Genomic DNA, 21552 nt, shown 5'->3' on the forward strand with positions numbered 1-21552 from the left:
GCGAGAGAGCGAGAGCCAGAGCGCGAGAGAGCGAGAGCCAGAGCGAGGAGAGAGCAAGAGCCAGAGCGCGGAGAGAGCTGAAGAGCCAGCAGCACGATGCCGAGAGCGAGAGCCAGAGCGAGGATGAGAGCGAGAGCCAGAGCGAGGACGGAGGAAGCGAGAGCCAGATCGCGAGAGAGCGAGAGCCAGAGCGCGAGAGAGCAAGAGCCAGGGCGAGGAGAGAGCGAGAGCCAGAGCGAAGAGAGAGCGAGAGCCAGAGCGAGGAGAGAGCGAGAGCCAGAGCGAGGAGAGAGCGAGAGCCAGAGCGCGAGAGAGCCAGAGCGAGGAGAGAGCCAGAGCGCGAGAGAGCCAGAGCGCGAGAGCCATCTGCCGGTCACCTTGAGCCGCCGTCCGTCTGCCGCAGGTGGCCGCCGCGAAGTCCCAGCCATGTCCGTGTCGTAGGCTGTCCCTCGTGCTCTGGCCTCCCTCGTGGACCCCTCGCCTGCCGCAGCCATGGACTCTGACACGGAGAACCTGGAGAAGCAGTTCAGGTGAGGAAGGAGGGGAAGGGAGAGGGAGAAGGAGAGAGAGAAGGAGGGAGGAGGAGGAGGAGGAGGAGACGAGAGGGAAAACACGGGCGAGTCGAGGGTCCGGGAAGGTGGATTCTGGGAGGATATTTTTAAGGATTTTCTTTGTGTTTCGTGGGTTTTCTGTGTTTTTTTTTTTTTCCTCTCGTGTCTTTTCGTTTTTTTTTTTTTTTTTTTTGGTTCGTAAGGGAAGTTTTGTTTGTTTGTTTTCTGCTTATTTTGTTTTCTGCTTATTTTGTTTGTTTTTATGCACCTTTGTGGGTTTGTTTTATAATTGATACAGGTAGTTTTTTTTTTTTTTACCGTTTTGCTTCTTTGTTTTTTGTTTTGCTGGTTCATTTGGGATGTGATGATTTGCATATCGTTTGCCTATTTGAGAGTGACATTCACCATGACCTTAGAGCCGTTTCATTTCACCCGAAACCAGAGGCAAACCTAGGCTAGCTTAGGGACCCATCGAGGACAAAGGCTGATGAGGTGTTCTCAGCTTTGGCGAGTCGTCTCTCGATGGCTCTTCATTGGATATTGCGGTGTCTTGGATAAGGCAGCGCGGTGTTGATATGGATGAGGATATTCGGTAGATGTGCAAGTGTAAGGGAAAATAAGGCAACCATAAGGAATGTGTAAAAGTATGCTAATTGCCTTATAGGAAGTAATTTGCAGAGAGCTAGGCTAAGATCAGGATTATTCATAAAGATCTGCGAATCCTATACGGCTAATGCCATTGCAGCCGCAGCCTCCTCTTTGCACTCAGCAGAGATAGGTGAAATAACTTCTACCATTTACTTAAATGGAAAGGTAGAGCTTTTGGCCTCAATGGGCACTAGGCATTGAGCAAGGAACTAACCCAAGCTATGAGGCCGATTGCGACTGGAAACAAACTTTGAGCTCTTGGGTAGAGTGAGAATTTTGAAACTGTGTGAGTCTCAAACAAAATTGTGTGCATGGTATAAAAGAAGAAATAGGTGTCAGTTATATTTTGCCTACTGTTTGTGTTTTTGCTTAATGTCCTGACGATGTTCTCCACATCTTGCTGTGTGTGTGGATGAGCCGCATTGGTCTATGCTGAACGCAAACTATAGGTTCTTTTGCGTCGTTCATGTAATCTTATTCTGAACAAAAATTATTCCCAGCACTTTTTAAATAAGTATTTTGCAAAAGGAAAACAAATGATGTACAGAAAACAAGGGATTTTTTTTTTTTTTTCTCTCCTGTTTTTTGAAGATAGTGTGAATTATGTCAAACAGTGAGAGTGCTAATCAGAGTGAAAGAAAAAGAAGAAATAGTGAGTTTAATACCCAGTGAATGGTGCATATATTCAAAGGAAGTTGGGTAGAAGGACACATTAAATTTTTTTTAGGTTCACTCACTCCTCACTCACTCACTCACTCACTCACTCACTCACTCACTCACTCACTCACTCACTCACTCACTCACTCACTCACTCACTCACTCACTCACTCACTCACTCACTCACTCACTCACTCTCACTCATGTAGTCCGATTGATTTCCAAAGTGTGAGATTTTTCTATTTTTAAAACCGATTCAGCGCATCTGGCAGCCCTTGACACAAAGTATGTTTCCTATTAGTACTCACATTCACACAGGAAATAGTGGTGATTTGCAGCCATGGTGTGTAGGCTTAGGATTGATACACCAATGAGGACGACTTTCATTCAAGGTTTATTTCCACTCCATTTATTTTTTTTTTTTTTTTTCCCTTTTATTATTTGTATATGTCAAAACATATTTGGAAAAAATTCTGGATAAGCAAAAATACAAGAGCTGTATGTAGTCAGGTATTCATTTAAAAAAAAGAAAAAAAATTACTTACTAACCATGTTTATGTTAACCATTATATGTGAGCGTGTGCGTGCGTGCGTGCGTGCGTGCGTGCGTGCGTGCGTGCGTGCGTGTGTGCGTGTGTGTGCGTGTGTGCGTGTGTGTGCACGTATATGTGTGCATGGAGAGTGAGTGAGTGAGTGAGTGAGTGAGTGAGTGAGTGAGTGAGTGAGTGAGTGAGTGAGTGAGTGAGAGAGAGTGAGAGAGAGGAGAGAGAGTGAGAGAGAGTGAGAGAGAGAGAGAGAGAGAGAGAGAGAGAGGAGAGAGAGAGGGGAGAGAGGGAGAGATACACATTTATTCTATGCATAACAATTGCTTAATATTATGTAATTTTTTAGTCTTTATCTCAATAACTAAGGTGCACATGATAAATGAAATTGATACGTATTTATAAAACTGGTACAAAGAAAGTCACTATAATCTCCAACATATATGCAGCACTGTGATGTGTCAAAATAAGATGATTGAAGCGAGTTGGGTGAGTTTGGCAATAATTTTTGCTTCCCCCCCCCCCTTTTTTTTTTATAGTAATGAGTTTGTAAGTTGACTCTCACTAGGTAGTATAGAAATAAATATAATTTTGAGGAATAGGTGTTAGGCTAGATGAAATGCTAGTCACCATAAGCTTTAGCCAAGACGCAGAAAGTGACAACAAACAGTCAGGTAGAATGTACAGTAAAACATGCTTCTAGATCTAGGATTACTTACGCCACTCTCAAAGGGATTGCATGAGGGAAGTTGGGAACAGATTTACCCTGCTTTCTACATTCATGGTTGTGAAATGATCAATTATTTAGGTAATGGTGCTTAAAGGAGCTATTATGTATAACTTGGACAAACCACTTAACCAAAGATTCAAGTATCCAGGCTGATTATCATAGCATCAGTTTATGATTGTTTGACATGATATAGATTTTCTATATTAAGAAAAGGAATTTGTATTTCTTATGAAGATAATGATGATACCATAGATGGTATCCTATACACTGTGTTATGTCAACATTAGACGGGTTAGACTTACCAACTTGAGGCAAGATATTTAGACGTCCAGATTTGAAAAGGGAAAGCATGAAAATGGCAACGAAAAACAAATTTATTGATACGAATCCTCCGGCTGCAAGCATTCTCTTTTCACTTGCAGGAAGAACAAATGTGTGTCAAGTTATTTCTGGTCTTTTTACCCTTTTGTTTGCCCAAGTTATTTCAGGTAGACCAATATCCTTGCTGTATTCCAGATTTTCTCCTTGATCTAGTGTGCAGGGCTTTATCATGGTTGACAGAGTTAGTTTGTAGGCCGTGTAGGTCTGTGTACACTAATTGTCAGTGGGTGATATACATCTGACAGGTGACACTCCTAGTGGAAATGAGATTTGTTTGTTATTTTTGTACTTATTTATTTGTATCCATCTGTCTGTCTATCCATCTATATACCTATTTATTTATTTGTTTATTTATTTATTTAATTTTAAAGGTCATGAATGGGAATTCATAATCTCTCACAAGGCTAAATGATTTTGATATTGTGTGCTGGTGATAAAGAATTTGATTCTATCAAAAAGAGATATGATAATGTGCAAAAGTCTGCAGAATGAGTAGGTAAAGTCTTTGTTGCCTCAGTAAGTAACCAGAAAAAAGAAGGAAAGCAAAAAAACTTAAATAATAATAATGATGAATTGACTGCCACGTAATCAGGTTCCTTGGAAATAACGATTTCATGTAAATTATACAACAAAAAAGTTACCAATCTTTGACAAAGATCTTTACTAATGTTGGTTAGATAATTAAACCTAATTACAATAGGGCTATGTAGAGAGAGAAAAAAGAAAAAACAGTCATGGTTATAAAAGTTTGTAAAGCAATCCTAGTATGCATAAAAAATAATCTGTGGCATGTAAAGGTAAGCACACAGTCACTCTTGTAAATCTACTGATATGCACATCAAGCAGTGTCATGGGCTCTGCACTTCCCACTGAGGCAGCAATCAACAAATATCCATCATATATAATCTGGCAAAATAAATGCTGCAGATTTCCTTAGCCAGTCATTGTCAAAGCACTAGCTTACCAGAAAATATGTGGAGTTTTGTTTGCATTTTACTGGAGCATTGGTGGTCATGGCACTGGTTCATGTGATCTTGTAAGTGATGATCACTAACTGCCATCATAAGATAAAATCCTTTTTATCTTTTATTGCTGGATATGAAAAGGAAAGTAAAGTGTTCCAGAACTGGATGAGAAGCTATTTTTTCATGTAGGGAATATATTGTAAGGTTGGTAGATTTTAAACTAAATAATATTCCTAGAAACCATGTACTTTTCAAATAGTGGTTTGGTGTGATGATATATGTATAGAATAGTTTTTTTAGGGGGATCATATAAGGTGATATTGATATTGTTGGTGGATAGTATAAGATGATGTCCAGGTCATTCATAAAAGGTGATGTTGATAATCTAGGTATAAAATGTAAGTAATTGTGGACTCTAATGCTCTTGTTTCCCACATTGCAGCAGCAGGCTCTTACTCCGCCATGCTAGTCAAAACTCGCTGGATGAAAGTTCTCAGAAACACATCCCTCGCTCGGAGACTAAACACAAGCTACCCTACAGAAATCCTCAACATTTCCCGAGAGCTTTCGATAATTTGAATCTGATGAGAAGGTAAGAACAAAGTACAAAGTAGCAAGGTGCCTTGTGATTTATGTGTGAATAGTAAAATGTTTGATTTTAATTTATGAGCATGAATTTGTACAGGTTGGGGTATACCTAATCATTTTCAGTAATCTTTATAAAGATTATTTGGGTTGTCCGTTTATTGCAACAAGTGTATTTATTGTTTGTTGTACTGTAGGCAGAGTCAGCTATGTGACGTCGTCCTGGTAGCTGACAGTGTAGAGGTACCAGCCCATAAAATGGTGCTTGCATCATGCAGTCCGTACTTTCACGCCATGTTTACCAGTGAGTTATATAGTTAGATTTTTGTTTACTTGCAATACTTGATCTTACATTTTTTAAAAGTTTGTAGAAGGTATCATTTCATTTCTTTTCTTTTCTCCCCTCTCCCCCTTCATTCACATTTGATACTCCTAGATGCAATTCAAAAAATTCTGTGTATCATATTTTATAGTAACTTGCAGTAACTATAGTAGCATTTCAAAGCTTGGAATGATGGATTTATTTAACCCATTGGATCCAGGTGTCTTGTGGATTGCACATGGCCCAAAATCCGGATTTTAGGCTTCCTTGAGGAGTGAATCTCCCAGGTTTGTGACTTGTAGGTTTAGCTGACACTAACACTCACAGGTGGTATTTAAACTCATTGCCACCTATTTGCAGGGCATTTATTTTCTTTTATTTATTTTTTTTTTCTGCAGACGTGTTTCTGCTGATTTGCCATTTTACCATGTTCAAAATTTGTCATTTGTTATGCTGTCTCAAGATCTATATTATCTCTCCAGCCAGCTTATGCTCAGTGCAATAAGAGTAGCAGCAATGGAAATTGTGTAATTTTGTTATTTTTAAAATAATTTTGTATTGTTCTCTTTTCTGCGTATTGCTGGTTACAGAAGGTATGAATAGGTTATTACACATGTACATAATGTTCTTTCTGGAGCTGGTGCTCTCCTAGGTATGGCTTACAGATGGTACACTCTACTTTCATTTACCAGTAGAAATAATACAAGAGCCATTCATCCAAAAGTTTTGTGCAATCATGGTGAGATGTCCGTGTCACCTACCACTAGGCAACAGTGATGGAGAGACATTCCCATCACCCAGGCTGTCAATCAGATTTTTCCATCACGCAATGTTCCCGACACCTGTCCTTCTGCCAGATTTTTTCATGATGAGATGTCCTCATCACAAGGATCCAATGAGTTAATTTTAGAAACATACCTTTACAATTAGGACAAAATGTTATGTATATTCATTTTTTATCTTGTTTTTATGTATATTAAATTTTTATCTATTTTTTTCTTCACTATCATGACACCTGAAATAAACCAAAAAGCTGAATTTAATTTTAGGAACATATGAACTCTTTTAACACTGTATGACAAATCTGCATTTTCTTCAGGCTTCGAAGAGAGCCGGCAAGATAGAATAGTATTGCAAGATATAGATGGCAGCGCACTCCAGCTCCTTATTGATTACGTTTATACAGCTGAAGTCCTTGTTACCGAGGAAAATGTGCAGGTAAGCCAAAGATGATTGGTCTGGTTATTATTATTTTTTATTTTCATATTTATATTTTATTATTATTATGGATATGATTATCAAAATACTGTTTTCTTGAACTTTGTTCAATAGGTTGCATTAACACCCAAATTAGAGAGAAATGTTGCAGCTAATTGTAGTTGGAAGCTATCTTCACCCCTAAATCTAATTTTGTAAAAATAATGTTTGGCTTTGATAATTCATGATAATAGTATTTAGTATAACTTTATTTTACTCTTACCACATAATAAGTAGGTGAAAATACCTGTTTCTTTTGCTACATACATGCAATTGCAGTTTATGTAGTGCACAATATCAGTAAAAAAAAAAAAAGTATTACAGCATCTATTGTAAGATAGATATTGCTTGTTTCAAGTAAATTTTAGATGCACACATTTTTTTCTGTATGATACTAATGCAATATAGTTCTGTACAGAACAGTTAAAATTAGAATTTCACCTCTAAATAATGTTTGATAAGTAAGAAATGCAAAGAAGACATTTTATACTATTGTCATCCAGATCAGTGTTTTTTTTTTGTTTTTATATAATAGTGGCTTACTTACTGATATAGGTAGTTTATTTTTGTACTAAGGGGAGACCTTGGTCATAACTGATAGAGCTGATACCTTCATGGTATTTAAGCACATGGGATAGTCTGCAAATTGTTATTATTTATTTGTTTACTTATTATTTATTTATTTTTTCATTTGCAGGTACTTCTTCCCAGCAGCCAATTTGTTGCAGCTAACAGATGTCAGAGATGCTTGCTGTGACTTCCTCCAGTCTCAGCTCCACCCTACAAATTGCCTTGGCATACGTGCATTTGCTGATCTACATGGGTGTTTAGAGCTGCTTTCCATTGCAGAGAGCTATGTAGAACAGCATTTTTGGTAAGCATTCTAAGAGTAAAGAATGTGAGATGTATCAATTAATGTGGTAATCTGACATGTAATGAAGATTCTTTAAAGTTCCAAAGAAAGTGTTTAATTGCTTAATATATTTTTATCTCTTTGTAGTGAAGTTGTTGAGTGTGAAGAGTTCCTGTCTTTAACTTCACAACAAGTCATAAAGTTAATATCCAGTGATAGACTCACAACTCCCTCAGAGGAAAAGGTAAGAGTGGGGTATTTTCTACATTTTTTCAAGGGGGTGGGGGGAATCAACAACTTAATTATTTTTCCTGCTTACCTAATATTTACCAGTTGGATACTAAAAAAAATATGCATTTGGTTACGTGTGACCTCTTATTTAGTAATAGTAACAGTATTACTTTTCAGAGCTGATGTCCTGATCAGCCTGAATTGATATTGTTATTATCTTCAGAAATTTTTTTTCACATGAATAGGAGAAAGATAAAAAAAAAAAAAAAAAAGATCTTTCTAGTCATAGCAGAAGCTTCTTTTTTTTTTTTTTTTTTTTTTTTTTTTTTTTTTTTTATCATCATCATCATCATCATCATCATCATCATCATCAAGATATGCATCAGTCATGTGTGTAGTAGGCTACAATATTTTCACCTCTTTTTTTATGTTCTCTAGGTTTTTGAGTGTGTCATGAGTTGGGTGGGTGGAGACTTGCCCAATAGAGAGCAGTATTTGGCAGAGCTGATGGAATATGTAAGATTACCTCTCCTGTCACAAGACTATCTGATCCAGCGTGTGGAGGAGGAGCCATTGCTCAAGCAAGATACTCAGTGTAAGTTTGGACACTTTGTTACCCTTTCATGGTATTTGGTCTTTGAGGTATTTTATCGATGGTATGGCAGGCAGACAGCTTCACTAATATCAGTGTGAAGTTTTAGTGTTTGGAATGGTAGTTGATATTGTTATATTATCTGGAGAAGGTGTTGGTACTTCAGTTTGTTCCAAGGTACCATTTTGCAGGATTTCATGAAAGCTGTACAGAAGCATATTGATGATACTCTGATACTTGATTACCACAAAGTTGTGTTACTTGATTATTGTTTGTTGCTTAGAAGGGTCAGATATGGGGGGAAATGTGATGATTTAAGAAGAAAAGTGTTTGCTTTTAAGGTGTTTGCCTTCGTGAAAAAAAGACCCATTGTAAGCCAAAAACAAAAACACCTATAGCTGGAACTTTAAGACAGAGAACTCCAGTGGCAGTTGGATGAAGATGTAAAAAATGAAAGCTGATTATATATATATACATTTTTTTTTTTTTTAGTTATGTGCTCATGAGGCACTTCAATATGAAATTATTCACTGCTGGGTGAGATGATTATGGGAATGTGTGTGGTGGGGAGTTAGGGAGAGATATGTAGATGGTTGGGCCCATAAGTACAGGGTGTTGCTGAGATGAGGTTGAGTGATGTGCACCCTCCAGAAAGTAAGTGAATGTGCAAAAAAGTAACGGGTGTGTACTAATTTATTTTGCTGTTGAAAAATAATCCTTAGGAGAAAGTAGTGTCTGTCCACATTTTAGAACAACCAACCAGAATTAAAGTTTCCCCACATGAAACTCCATCCACCACCTGTCACCCCTTTCATGTTATTAGGGAATGCTAGGTTTTCTTTTTGAGGGGTTTATTAGGCACATTCATTTTACCTTATATGGTTAAAAATGTAATAACTCTTTACATCATACTCTTATGGTATACCACACTTGTTTGTATGTCTTTACACTCACTTGAACAAGCACCTGCACCTGCACATTCACACATACATACATACATGCAAGCTTAGAACAGATTTTTGCACACAAATAGCCTTATATATTTTAGGGAGAGGCCTTTGACACTGTAATTCACACAAGGCCTCTTTAATTTTAATTTAGTTTTCCATATGAATATAACTATAAGCTTCAATATAAAATCTCTTTACAAAGTTAGTTGGCAAAACCTATTTAAGGAAAAAAAACACAATTTCTGTAAATATATAACCATATGTTAATGTGAATGTTGCTTCTGAACTGTAAAAATGCTTACAGAACTTACAAAACTAGTTATTAATGAAAGGCCATTGATTTACAGGTAAAGATTACTTAATAGAAGCCATGAAATACCATCTACTTAAAGGAGAACAGAAGGCCCTGTTCAAGTCACCTAGAACAAAACCCAGACAACCAGTTGGACTTCCAAAAGTAAGATCATATGTTGTTTTTCTGTGATTTCTTACCGTTATTCTTAAGTTCTGTTCATCTAATGTCCCATTCAGACCTGCTTGTCCAGTTTGAATGGATGACTTATTCACATTTGTAACTCTAAGCTCTTCATCTCCCCACAATGCACAGCAAGTAAATGGTGGATGCCATGGTCTCTAATCTTGTAATTGTCTGTTTCTGTGGAATTACAGCCACATACCTGTTAAAAGTTACATGCCAAAAAAGCATGTATGTGTTAGTTATTTTGATGGATTGATGAAATATGAACATGTTAGTTTGATGTCAATTATATGCGACTTTCACATAAGGCATCTTTTTTTAATACAAACAAACCTGTCTTGTCAAACTTAGTCTGCTCTGAATTGGGAAGTTGTGAGTTGATGACGTGTTGTACAAAGTTACAGATGTTTTTTCTGACTTGTTTGCTCATCCTTTTGAGTTGGATGAACAGTTCCAAATGCAACATTGTTTTTTAAGAAGTAAGAGGGTGGTGAGCATGAATATGTTCTCCATGAAATCACTGTTATGCAGATTACACAAAGAGTAACTCTTAACTTCAAGAATAATTATAAAGAAAATACTTGGAATGATCTGTGCTAGAAAAAGGTTTCTTTAAACTACTTTGTTAGATATTTTTAGAATGTTCTGAAAATGTTTTAAGTTAAACTTATAGTATCAGCAGATTGATATGTGTTTACAGTTATTTGTATATATTTTCCCTTTCTGTCAGCTGCTAAAGGACCATGTGCCTTCAAATTGTTTTCATAAATGGTCTCATCTTGGAGATTGTGTATAGAAATTTGTGGAAAAGCTGCAGATAAAATTGCTTTCAATCAATTTCTATCATTGCATACCTAATCAGTATTAGAATAGCTATTTTTATTTCCATTAGATTATATCCTTTTTCTCATATTTAAACCATGTGACAGTTAAACATGGCACCAAATTCAAGAAATAATAAAACAGAAGACAAAAAAGAACATTATGGTGTATTCCAAGTAGTTGAATTTATGATGTCTTAAACTGGAATGATAGTGTGCATATCTTTTGTTGCCATTGAACTTTTTAGCTATGCCTTTTTTTTTTTTTTTTTTTTTTTTTTTTTTTTTTTTTTTTTACACTTGCACCATTTTTAATATCAAAATAATCCTTTGCCTACAGGTTCTACTTGTAGTAGGTGGCCAGGCACCAAAGGCAATACGCAGTGTGGAGTGTTATGATTTTAAAGATGAACGATGGTTTCCTGTAGCAGAGATGCCCACCAGAAGATGCAGGTAAAGAATTTTATGAACCTTTGTACATGGTTATTTAGAAGTAGAAATATTTAGAAATTTTGTGCTTAATCCCTCAGTGACAGTATTAGAAATCTCTTTGCATCATAAACTCTGGCAATTATCCAGCCGCTGGGAGTGGGAGTCCACTACATGTAGCGGAACTTCCCGATCGACACACTCGTGTGTCTCCACACACATAGTCGTACCCAGCAGATCAAACAGTTTGTTATGATGGCTCTGCATGTGACCCTGCAGTAAAGGGTTAATAGTTATAAAGTTATGTGTCATTTTTTTTGTGAAGTTGACATTTAGCATCTTTGAAGTAATCCATTGCTGATAGATGGCATGTACATATAGGAATAGCATGAATGAACTTTTTGGGTTGCATGTATCTCCATGCCACTTACCTCAAGCCTGTTCTAAGGTGTGTGAACTAAACATTGTTCACTTGTTTGGTCTTGCAGTCACTGTGGAGTCATTGAGGCAAATGTTCCTTTTTAGCCTTGTTCCATGGAAAATCATAACTGCTGCAATCAAATTTGTAGAGTGGAGAAATTATACATTTCCCATGCTTCTTATATACCTCTTGAACAACAGACTGCACATGGTGCCTGGCATGTGGTCCAGCTTGGCATATTAAGCCCTGTCACTGCTGAGATCATCCAGTTGAACAATGCACTGATTGGTGAATAAAAACAGATGAACTGAAAGACAGAGATTTATGTAAAATATACGAAATGATAGGTACACAATCTTGCTTTTATATAATTAGTAAACAAAGTTAAAATATACTATATGCAATTTGAATATAAAATCCACAAGGGATAGTGGTGGTTTTGATTGGGAAAGACTGTTGTTCTATGGTCATCATATGACTTCACTTTTAGGTATGAAAATGCAAACCTTAGGTTGTCAAAAGATAGTCTGTTTGACAGAAGAATTATCGTTTCAGTCAGTTGATAGCCAGCCAGCCTTGTTCAGTTACATTTCAGATTATAGTCTATTCTCAATCATGAGTAGTGTAAAATTAGCTGGCTTATATTAGAGTGAGTTTGAAAGTTATTAGTATGAATATGAATGTGTGTATAATTGTATGTGTATGGAGTATGGAGTATGGAGTACGAGTGTATGTGTATGTGTGTGGGGGAGGATCATTCATGCACATATCTGGATGACTGTGACTTGGATTACTGTCTCTTTGTCTGTGTCATAAAACTGTCTTTATTTCTCAGTCTAAACATTTTAAGCAATTTTTCAGAATACTATTTATAGCATCAATTTTCTTTTCTCTACAGATGTGGAATAGCTGTTATCAATGGTAAAGTGTATGCTGTTGGGGGATTCAATGGTGCTCTCCGAGTACGAACTGTTGATGTGTATGACCCAACGCGGGATTCTTGGTCTTCCTGTGCCAGCATGGAAGCACGTAGATCAACCTTGGGAGTTGCCACACTTAATGGATGCATATATGCTGTAAGTTTTTATTTTTAACATATTTTTTGTACAAAAGCACAAGTTAATTTTATATCTGTGTTGTAGAAGATACTAAATATGTAGATGTATGTGCGCGCACACGCACGCAAGCACATATACATACATATACGTATACATTTACTTAGATATGATATTTTATATGTATATGTTGATATATTTTTGCAGGTTGGTGGTTTTGATGGTTCGACTGGATTGAATAGTGCAGAAATGTATGATTCAAAAACTTATGAGTGGAGAATGATCGCCCCAATGTCAACACGTCGCTCATCTGTTGGTGTTGGCGTTGTCAGTGGTTTTCTATATGCTGTGAGTACTCTGATAAAATAGTAATCTGGGTCCCATGCAATTGCATAGTAGATTAATATATTCTTGTTGGTTGTGTTAATGTGTATATAAAAAATGTGTTATCAGGTTGATTCTTAAAATATTCTCTAGAATTACTTTATCCCATTTTCTTTGCCCTTTACATACACAGAAATTTGAATGAAAATAATTATTATTCTGTAGTCTAAACAGCTTCCGATATTTTGCCCTGAAAATTGCTCCTCAAGGTTAAGAAGTTTTTTTTTTTTTTTTTTTTTTTTCCTTTCTTTCTTTCTTTCTTTCTTTCTTTCTTTCTTTCTTTCTTTCTTTCTTCTTTCTTTCTTTCTATCTTTCTTTCTTTCTTTCTTTCTTTCTGATCCATATTTTGTATATTACACATTTTTATGGAAATAAAATTAAAGGTTTCTGGTTTTACATTTGATGTGATTTTGGCTTGAAAATTGTAGCCAAATTATATTATTTTCAAAAATTCCCACCTAAGTATGGCATGGAATACACTTTACTCTTCACTTTAAAAAAAAAGGGGGGGGGGAAGGGAGCATTTGTATTACTGTCATATACCAATAAAGATGTATTTGTACATTAATCCTCAAAGTGAGAACTACACAGTAAAGGAAACTGGACATACTGCTGCATGCAGTAAATGGCAAGAAGTAGAACTTACAGATTTTGTAGCCATTAGCTGAAACAAATATCTTACTAAGCAACTTCTATATGCTACAGTTTAGAATATATATAATCTGGAGTCTAATTTCACAAATAGATTTCTTCTGATATTATAATGATATATGAAAGGAAGCAAATTCAAGAGAGAAGTCTTTTATTAGTATCCTGTTCAGGAGATAAAAAGAATGTAAATAGGTAATGAAGTCTTTTATCTTTCTGGTAGGTTGGTGGGTATGATGGAGCATCACGACAATGCCTGGCATCAGTAGAGTGTTACTGTCCTGAGTCAGATGTCTGGACTTCAGTAGCTGAAATGTCAGCTCGCAGAAGTGGAGCTGGTATGTATGATTGATGCAAAGAAGGCATTTGGCATCTCACCTTGATATTGTTATGAGGTGCACTTTGACCTTGGATAAGGACAGATAGCACTAATTTCATGTGTCTCCTTGGTAATCACCAGGTGTTGGAGTCCTTGATGGGCTTCTATATGCTGTGGGTGGACATGATGGTCCTTTGGTAAGAAAAAGTGTGGAGGTGTACAACCCTGACACCAATTGTTGGAGTCCAGTTGCCGACATGAATCTCTGCCGAAGGAATGCTGGTATGTATGGTTGCAGTTTTCTATGTAATGTAAAAATGGTCTTTGTCTCATTTTGCAGTGAATTTTCCATTTATTGAATTACATTTTACACATTTCAGGCAGTAGATAATAAAAAATAAAAAAAATCATAAAGATGGATTAAGTTGTCATGCCTGAGAATCAAAGTCATTAAAGGATATGTTTGATATCTACTTCAGATTGGTTTGAATATTATACAAAAGTAACAAACAAACAAACTAAAACAAACTAACAAAAAGCTAGATATATAATACTGTGGGTTGATACTGTATAGATGACTTGTGTAACAAACTAAACAGTACATGGAATTAATGTGACTTTTTGGTGTTTTGCAAAACCCTTAGGTATTGCCCATGATCCCCAGTTTATATTGGTTTCATCACATTTCATTTGATAATTTGTTAGAAAAAAAATCTATAATGATAATAAAAACACCTCATATTATTTCAGGAGTAATTGCTTTGAATGGCCTGCTGTATGTAGTAGGTGGGGATGATGGAACATCTAACCTGGCATCCGTAGAAGTTTATAACCCAAAGACTGATGCATGGACCCTCTTGCCAGCCCATATGGGTATTGGAAGATCTTATGCCGGTGTTGCAATTATAGACAAACCTGGTTTCTGAGACGAGGCTGAGGGTGCGGAGGAGTGACTGCTCTAGTTAAAGGAAACATTAAGTGAACTCTGCTGAAGTTCCATAAGTGCTCCAAGCCACAATGTTATGATTGTGTGTGATTTTATGCGTGTTGGTGCATATATATGAGGGTGTGTATATAATGATATTGCTTGGTCCTTTATTTTGGAATATTTTAAGCTGAGTAGCTCCATTAGGATCTAAGAGTGTTTTAGTAAACTGTAAAGTATAAGAATGTTGTGGCATAAAGGAACTAAAGATGATGAGGATGGTATGTGAATTTGATTGAAGTGAAAATCAAATTCACATGCCAACTTAGAGAGATTAAAAGCCCAAGCATCATTCCAGTTGAAGATATGTTCTTTATTTTTTACAGCCTTACTGAATTGCAGTTCTTTACATTATAGGAGTTATTTTGTGATAAACAGTGCCTTTTTTAACAAGGGTTTTTATTTTTTGCTTCTTTAAGCTTATCTTCAGGATTTGAGACAGTTGAAACATATCTACATGTCTTGAAGTAAAACCACAGAGACTTCAAATTTATAGCTATATATGAATTGACAGTTTTCCTGCATTAAGATAAGTTCACTTTGCATCATGGCTTGAGGGCACTGATGGGACTTCACAGAGCAGTAGCAGTCACACCCGCACCTGTGGAAAAAAAAAAAAAAAATTGGTGCAATAATCTAAAAGATGTGGAGGCACATTAGAGTGACAACAGAAATCTTCCAAAAGACGATTGAAAACTGAAAAAGAAAAACTAATAGACAAGGCAACTTGGTTCTAAATTGTGTGTGTCAGTGAGAAGAAAGAAAGAAAAAAAAAAAAGAGAATTTAGAAAATACTCTGATGAATGTGAAAATGGTATTATTTGTTGAGAAGCATAGTGAAAATGTCCGACATAGTAAACCTGGAAATGTTTGAGTGTAAAGTGGTTTATGGAAAAAAAATAAAATAAAATACTTGTGGAAAATAAAAGATTGACCATAGGAAGAAATAGACATGTGTTACTATAAAATGGAAATAAGCCATCAGATTGCAAGTAATATTCTCTCTGATATTAAGGTGAGAATAGCAATAAGAGGCAGGCAAGAGAACAAAAATGTCCTAGATTTCCTTTTTTTAATGAACCTAGCAGTATTTGGAAATCCCTTTTATAACAGGTAATACATGTCTGTATTAGGAAATTGATTTGTTTTATTTTGATTTTATTATATTTCAAAATTTACAGCACCATGAGTTACATGCTCTATAATTTCTACACTCCGTACTTTGTGAAGACAAAAGATGTAAAGAATGATTGGGCATTAAGAGGTTCCTTTTGAAAATGTTGAATATAAATTAAAGCAAAACAATGTGCATACAAGCTATGCAGACAAGATTAATCTGCATATTGGCAGTGTTTAGTAATACCCTTTTATGAATAGAATAATGTGTGGAAGCATTGTTTTTAAAAACTCTTATCATCAACTATATAGTCTTGTTACTGTAATTTTTATATACTGAGGAGCATGAGAAGATTTTACTCGGAAAACATTGTAAATGTTCTTCCTTCCTGTTCTTCCTTATCATTTAGTTGATATGAATGTAGATAGTCTTCCTACATTTATTTCCTTAATTACTCTTCATTCTGTTTTTCACTATTTTCTTCTATTTTTTAATAGCAGTTTTGACCCAGGCATCAACTCCCATTAGTTTAATTTTAACTTTGATTCTTATGTGCCTTTACTACCTTCTTCCTCTCATGTTTATACTTAAAATTCTTCAGAATAAGCACAAACCTGTCTTCAATTCTTAAATATTACAAAGTAAGAGAATGTCTAAGCCTTGGATGTGTGTTTTTGTGTGTGTATAAGTTTTGGCATAAAAATGCCTGGCATAAATGATCAACTATTTCTTAGTAGGAAAAGTTGTTACCAGAGGAGATCATGCAATCATGCATTGCATTCTCTTGGTAATGCAAACTCAATTTAATGTTTGTGTATACATAACTTGTAACTTGTTGTGTATTGATAAGCTTTTGAAGGCTTTTACTGGTGATGTAAATCCAGGGTTATGCTGTAATAGATATTTACTGTATTTCATATGTGTTTTATACAGTCTCTAAGAACAACATGTTGTTGAGAATGTTGATTTATATTGCTGAGGTTTTTATTCTGCAAAGTTCAGCTAATCATATACGCGTTGAGTTTTCTCAGAATCTAATTTGACATATATTATTGGTAACTAAGGTTGCCAATTCAGCAAGAATTTTATAGTTTGTATATTTGTTATAGCAGTGAGGCTATGATTGTTATCAGCAATAACATTAATTGTGACAAGATCTACTTTCAAAAATGTTTATGCTGACTTTCAAACAGGTAAGCCATGTTATTAAGGACAGATTTTGAACATTAGTCATGTTATGAATCTTTGACTGATGTTTCAGAGATTTGTGTTTGTGTACAAAGTGTACAATGAAATCAGTTCTTTGCTGTGCAAATATACAAATCTATCTTATATGTTAAATAATGAATGGTGAAAATTTGACTTTTCGCATTGTTACAATACAAAATTGAATTTTATTATTATTGAGCATTTTGTCCAGTAGCAGTACGTATTGATTTAATGAATGGTGTGTCTTTTATATATTTTATTTTCATTTTACAAATTTTCCAAATGTACAAATTATAGAACTAAATCACATACAACTTCAGTAGAACTTAACTTTTTATATTCAAATGCTGCAATGTAATTTGCTTTACAGGTCAGGATGGAATAGATGTATTCATTATGTTCACTGCGCTAGTGATTAGTGGGTACTTTTTCGGTGAAGTAGACGGTTTCGGTTTATTTTCTCTCTTCAGTGCAGGAGCAAAAGTAGCTCTTGTATTGAGGTTTGAGAGCATTTAGGATTGAATAAAACTGGATTGGTTTGATAGTGGGGGTTTAAAAGAACTTTATTTTTGGTTTGCTGTTTGAATTCTCTTTTCCTTCCCCTTTTCATCCCTCTTCCCTTATTTCTTTTTTATCTTTCCTCACCCCTCCTCCTCCTCCTCCTCCTCCTCCTCCTCCTCCTCCTCCTCCCCTCCTCCTCCTCCCCTCCTCCTCCTCTCCTCCCTCTCCCCTCTCCCCCTCCCTCCTCCCTCCTCTCCTCCTCCTCCTCTCCTCCTCCTCCCCTCCTCCCTCCTCTCTCCCTCTCCTCTCCTCCCCTCTCCTCCCTCCTCCTCCTCCCTCCTCTCCTCTCTCCCTCCCTCCTCCTCTCCTCTCCTCTCCTCCTCCCTCCTCCCTCCTTCCCTCCTCCCTCCCTCCTCCCTCCCTCCCTCCTCCTCCCTCCTCCTCCCTCCTCCCTCCTCCTTCTCTCCCTCCTCCTCCTCCTCCCTCCTCCTTCTCCTCCCTCCTTCTCCTCCCTCCTCCTTCTCCTCCTCCCTCCTCCTTCTCCTCCCTCCTCCTCCTCCTTCATTTTTTATTGCTTCAAGTTTATAGCTAAGTTCATACCTGGCAGTGACTTGCATACTTATGAGTCTGGTCAGTGATGCACCAATGAGATTACTTTATAACTGTAAACGTGTTTGCTGTGATTTCTTGGAGAATTGCTTAATTGTCAGGCGACCTTATTGAGAAGCAAAGATAGGTATTGCTTTTTCAGGTGTAGTCCTTTTTTATGTGGATATTATCTCCACTCACAGGAAAAGATATTATATTGTGTTAAGACAGTATTTGGGTTTCCTCTGGATGGACATGTAGTTTTCAGATGCAAGTGAAGAAAATCTTGAATTATCATGCAGTTGGAATTGGCAAGGACTAGTTTTAGAATAACTAAATAGATGAAATGTGTATTGAATAAATAAATAACTGAAGAACAATTAATACAGGAAGAAAGTTATTTTGACTAATAATTGGGATGATTTCACAAGATGCTGTGCTTGCCAGATGGGTGTTTGTAATGAAAATAAGGATTGAGTGCTGCCTTTTGAAATAGGTTTCACTTACTTCTTGTTACTTTCCCAAATGATTTTTATTTTCTATATGCCAGTAGATTTTTTCATTTGTATGGCAGTGTACATTCCCCTGCTCTTTGTTTATTTTATCACAGGGTAAATGCATCTTACATTGTCCATGGAAGTCCAGACAAGTTATATAGATTAGAAAATATATAGTTTGATCATTAGGGCAGTGTCTTCTTGTACTGTATGTATTAGATATTGACTGTAAGGCTAGGATATGATTTTTTTTTTCTCAATGTGGCTTCTGAGGTTGTAAGGGTATGGACAGTCCCAACTTCAAAGATTAAAATTAGTTTGATTGATTCGAATTCCAGATGGATTTACACTTTTGAAAAATGTATATTGATCCTGAAAGGCAGCTGACTGTGATAGTAAGAGTAATATTGATGTGATTTTCATCTGGTGCCCATAAGTAATTCTGGAGAAGTTGGATATAACAAAATGCATAAGACAAGATCATACTCGAAAATGTCATAACTATGATTATGTGAAATGTATGTGCATGAGCTATGACTAAAACCATGCATTGCATTCAGAGCCCCATGATTATGATTTACCCTGGTTAATAAATGGATTTGAATCTCAGTGTGTGATGCAGTTGATTTTATAAGAATAAGTTCACTGCCTTTTTAAGGTGGTGTATTTTTACTTTCGTAAATTGTTTTATTAAGCCAGACACTGTATACAGCTTGTATTTTGCTTTAAATGTTGCTATACAATGTGGCTATGTGAGATAAGATCAGGGATGAACTTACATCATAAAGTGTTCTCATTTATATTGTGTTCATTTTTTGAATGCTGTGATTATGGCTTGAGACTTTAATGAAGCAAACAGTCCACTAATTCTTGTTTCGCACTGTATGCAGGTTGATATGTGGAAAGGTATATACAAAAGTTCACATGACAAATGCAGCTATGTTCATTTTGCTTGATCCTCAGGAATGATTTTTATTATTATTATTATTGTTATTATTATTATTATTATTTTTATTATTTTTATTATTATCATCATCATCATCATCATCTGACTGGTTATGTGAAAATGTTTATGATTTGAGAAAGTGTCCCATGGTGTTAAACATTGGAGAACTATTGTGGAAATGTGTGTGACATTGTGGTATTTTGGTCTGATTATATACGCCTTTTATTTTAGAGTGGATTTTGTATAGCATAAAGCAATCGGGTAAATGTGTTTGTTAGCTTCTGAATAAAGATCTCACATTTTAGTTTAACATTAGCAGGCCAGTGGCAGAGCAGGTCTGGGACCAAGTATAAAGATGGTATGGCATATTAAACTGTTTATTTAAGGGTTCAACATGCTTTGTTATATTTATTGAAGGCCAGGCTCATTTTCTTACTGCTGTGTAATATAATAAATGTAGATTGGGATAGGTAGACAAGAGGAAAAAAAAAGTAGGTATTTCTTCAGTTATGTCCATTTTTACAGAAAGATAAAACAAAATGGATCCATCCCAGAAGCGGTTTAGAGAATGAGCCTCGACCATTGATATTTTGTAGAGAACCCACATTTATGCGATACTGATGGCTGCTTGAGCTATGCTTAATTTTACATGTATATTTACATAGCCGTCCCTAGTAGTGTTGGTGCCCTCGGATATTTAGTCGTACTGCAGCGCCAAATGGAGTGATCTCTCCTTCATTGCTTGTTGGTTTGTGGTTTGTGGCCACTTGGATGTTAAGTTTCTTTGTTAATTAGGGGATGATTTTGCTAGAGAAGAACAAAATGATGTTAACATTTGTTACAGTTTTTTGGTGAGAGTATTGGCATGGTAGGTACTGGGTGCATTTCATAAATGTTGAACATTCAAAGTTTTGTGTTAGTGCATTTTCATGTGCAACATATCATTTTTTCACCTCCAAAACCTATCCTTCTGTGATTTTCAAATAAAATCATGTTGTATCTTATTCTCCATGAAATGAAAACATCAGAATAAAAGTGTCCTTGATAATTTTGATTTTGTTTCTTTTATATACTACTTTTTTTTTTTGACACCATGACTCCTGCCTTTTTTGTGTATCTTTTCAAATGCTGTTCCTTTTTTTCAACTTGGTGCATACTTGAAACACATCAGCTCATTAGTAAAGAGGTGTCAAGTCTCCCGCCATGTCATTTTGTGGAACTATAACAATCACCACACACATGCCCCCCCAAAAAGAAAATAAAAAGGCTTTTTGAATGCATCTGTCAGTAGGTTTATTAAGATTTTTAGGTATGAGAGTAAATGATGAATAATTTATATGGAAATCTATGGAAAATTACCATTCTATTTTTAGAGAGAGAGAAAGAGACAGACAGAAAAGAGAGGAGAGGGACAGAGAGAGCCATATTAACACAATTTAAAAGCTGTTTAAAAAGGTCTGACGGGAGACAGGTGATTACATTCAATTACCATTGTTATAGTTTAACTAGTAGAAATATTATTATCAAATCATCAAATTCTTCATTTATATTATCAATATTACCAAGATCAGTATCGTTATCTGTATCAAAGATCTATCACGAGTCATAAGTCAATCAATCACTCGTTTTTAATCGTCAGTCCTCAGTCTTTGTTATCAGTTATTATTAATCATCTTCACAAATCAGTCACGAACCATCAGTCCGTTAATAGTTAATATATCAATGATTCATCGCCAGCCATCAGTAATATTTAGTGTCATCAATGCACCGTTGTTGATTAATTTTATCGCTATTGATTGATTGATTTTTTTATGCTCGACACTTCTCACCATTAATGAGAAATAAAGATAATTTGCTTCTTTTGCCGATCGACACAAATTTCTTGATAAA

At 35.9% G+C, this 21552-nt stretch overlaps 1 protein-coding gene and 1 long non-coding RNA gene across 3 annotated transcripts in view; one reads left to right on the plus strand and one right to left on the minus strand.

Moving 5' to 3' along the window:
* The first annotated feature begins 234 nt into the window (after nt 1–234).
* On the plus strand, nt 235–15582 carry LOC119579446 (ring canal kelch homolog). 2 transcript variants are annotated; one of them, XM_037927254.1, is made up of 14 exons: nt 235–530; nt 4917–5066; nt 5257–5363; nt 6481–6599; nt 7336–7512; nt 7639–7735; nt 8161–8317; nt 9612–9721; nt 10904–11016; nt 12312–12489; nt 12676–12816; nt 13724–13838; nt 13961–14101; nt 14570–15582. In XM_037927254.1, the coding sequence occupies exons 4-14, from the start codon at nt 6526–6528 to the stop codon at nt 14743–14745; spliced, it is 1479 nt and encodes a 492-aa protein (XP_037783182.1). In that variant the 5' UTR covers nt 235–530; nt 4917–5066; nt 5257–5363; nt 6481–6525; the 3' UTR covers nt 14746–15582. The 2 variants fall into 2 exon arrangements, with proteins under 2 accessions (XP_037783182.1, XP_037783183.1); XM_037927255.1 differs by having other exon boundaries at nt 373–530; nt 6481–6603; nt 7341–7512.
* LOC119579450 overlaps nt 15083–21552 on the minus strand; it is a 63186-nt gene continuing 56716 nt past the window's right edge. The window contains exon 3 of the long non-coding RNA XR_005229289.1: nt 15083–15405. This is a non-coding gene — a long non-coding RNA (uncharacterized LOC119579450). The remainder of the gene's footprint in view (nt 15406–21552) is intronic.

This window comes from Penaeus monodon, chromosome 12, assembly GCF_015228065.2.
Source record: "Penaeus monodon isolate SGIC_2016 chromosome 12, NSTDA_Pmon_1, whole genome shotgun sequence".
Taxonomy (NCBI): Eukaryota; Metazoa; Arthropoda; class Malacostraca; order Decapoda; family Penaeidae; genus Penaeus; species Penaeus monodon.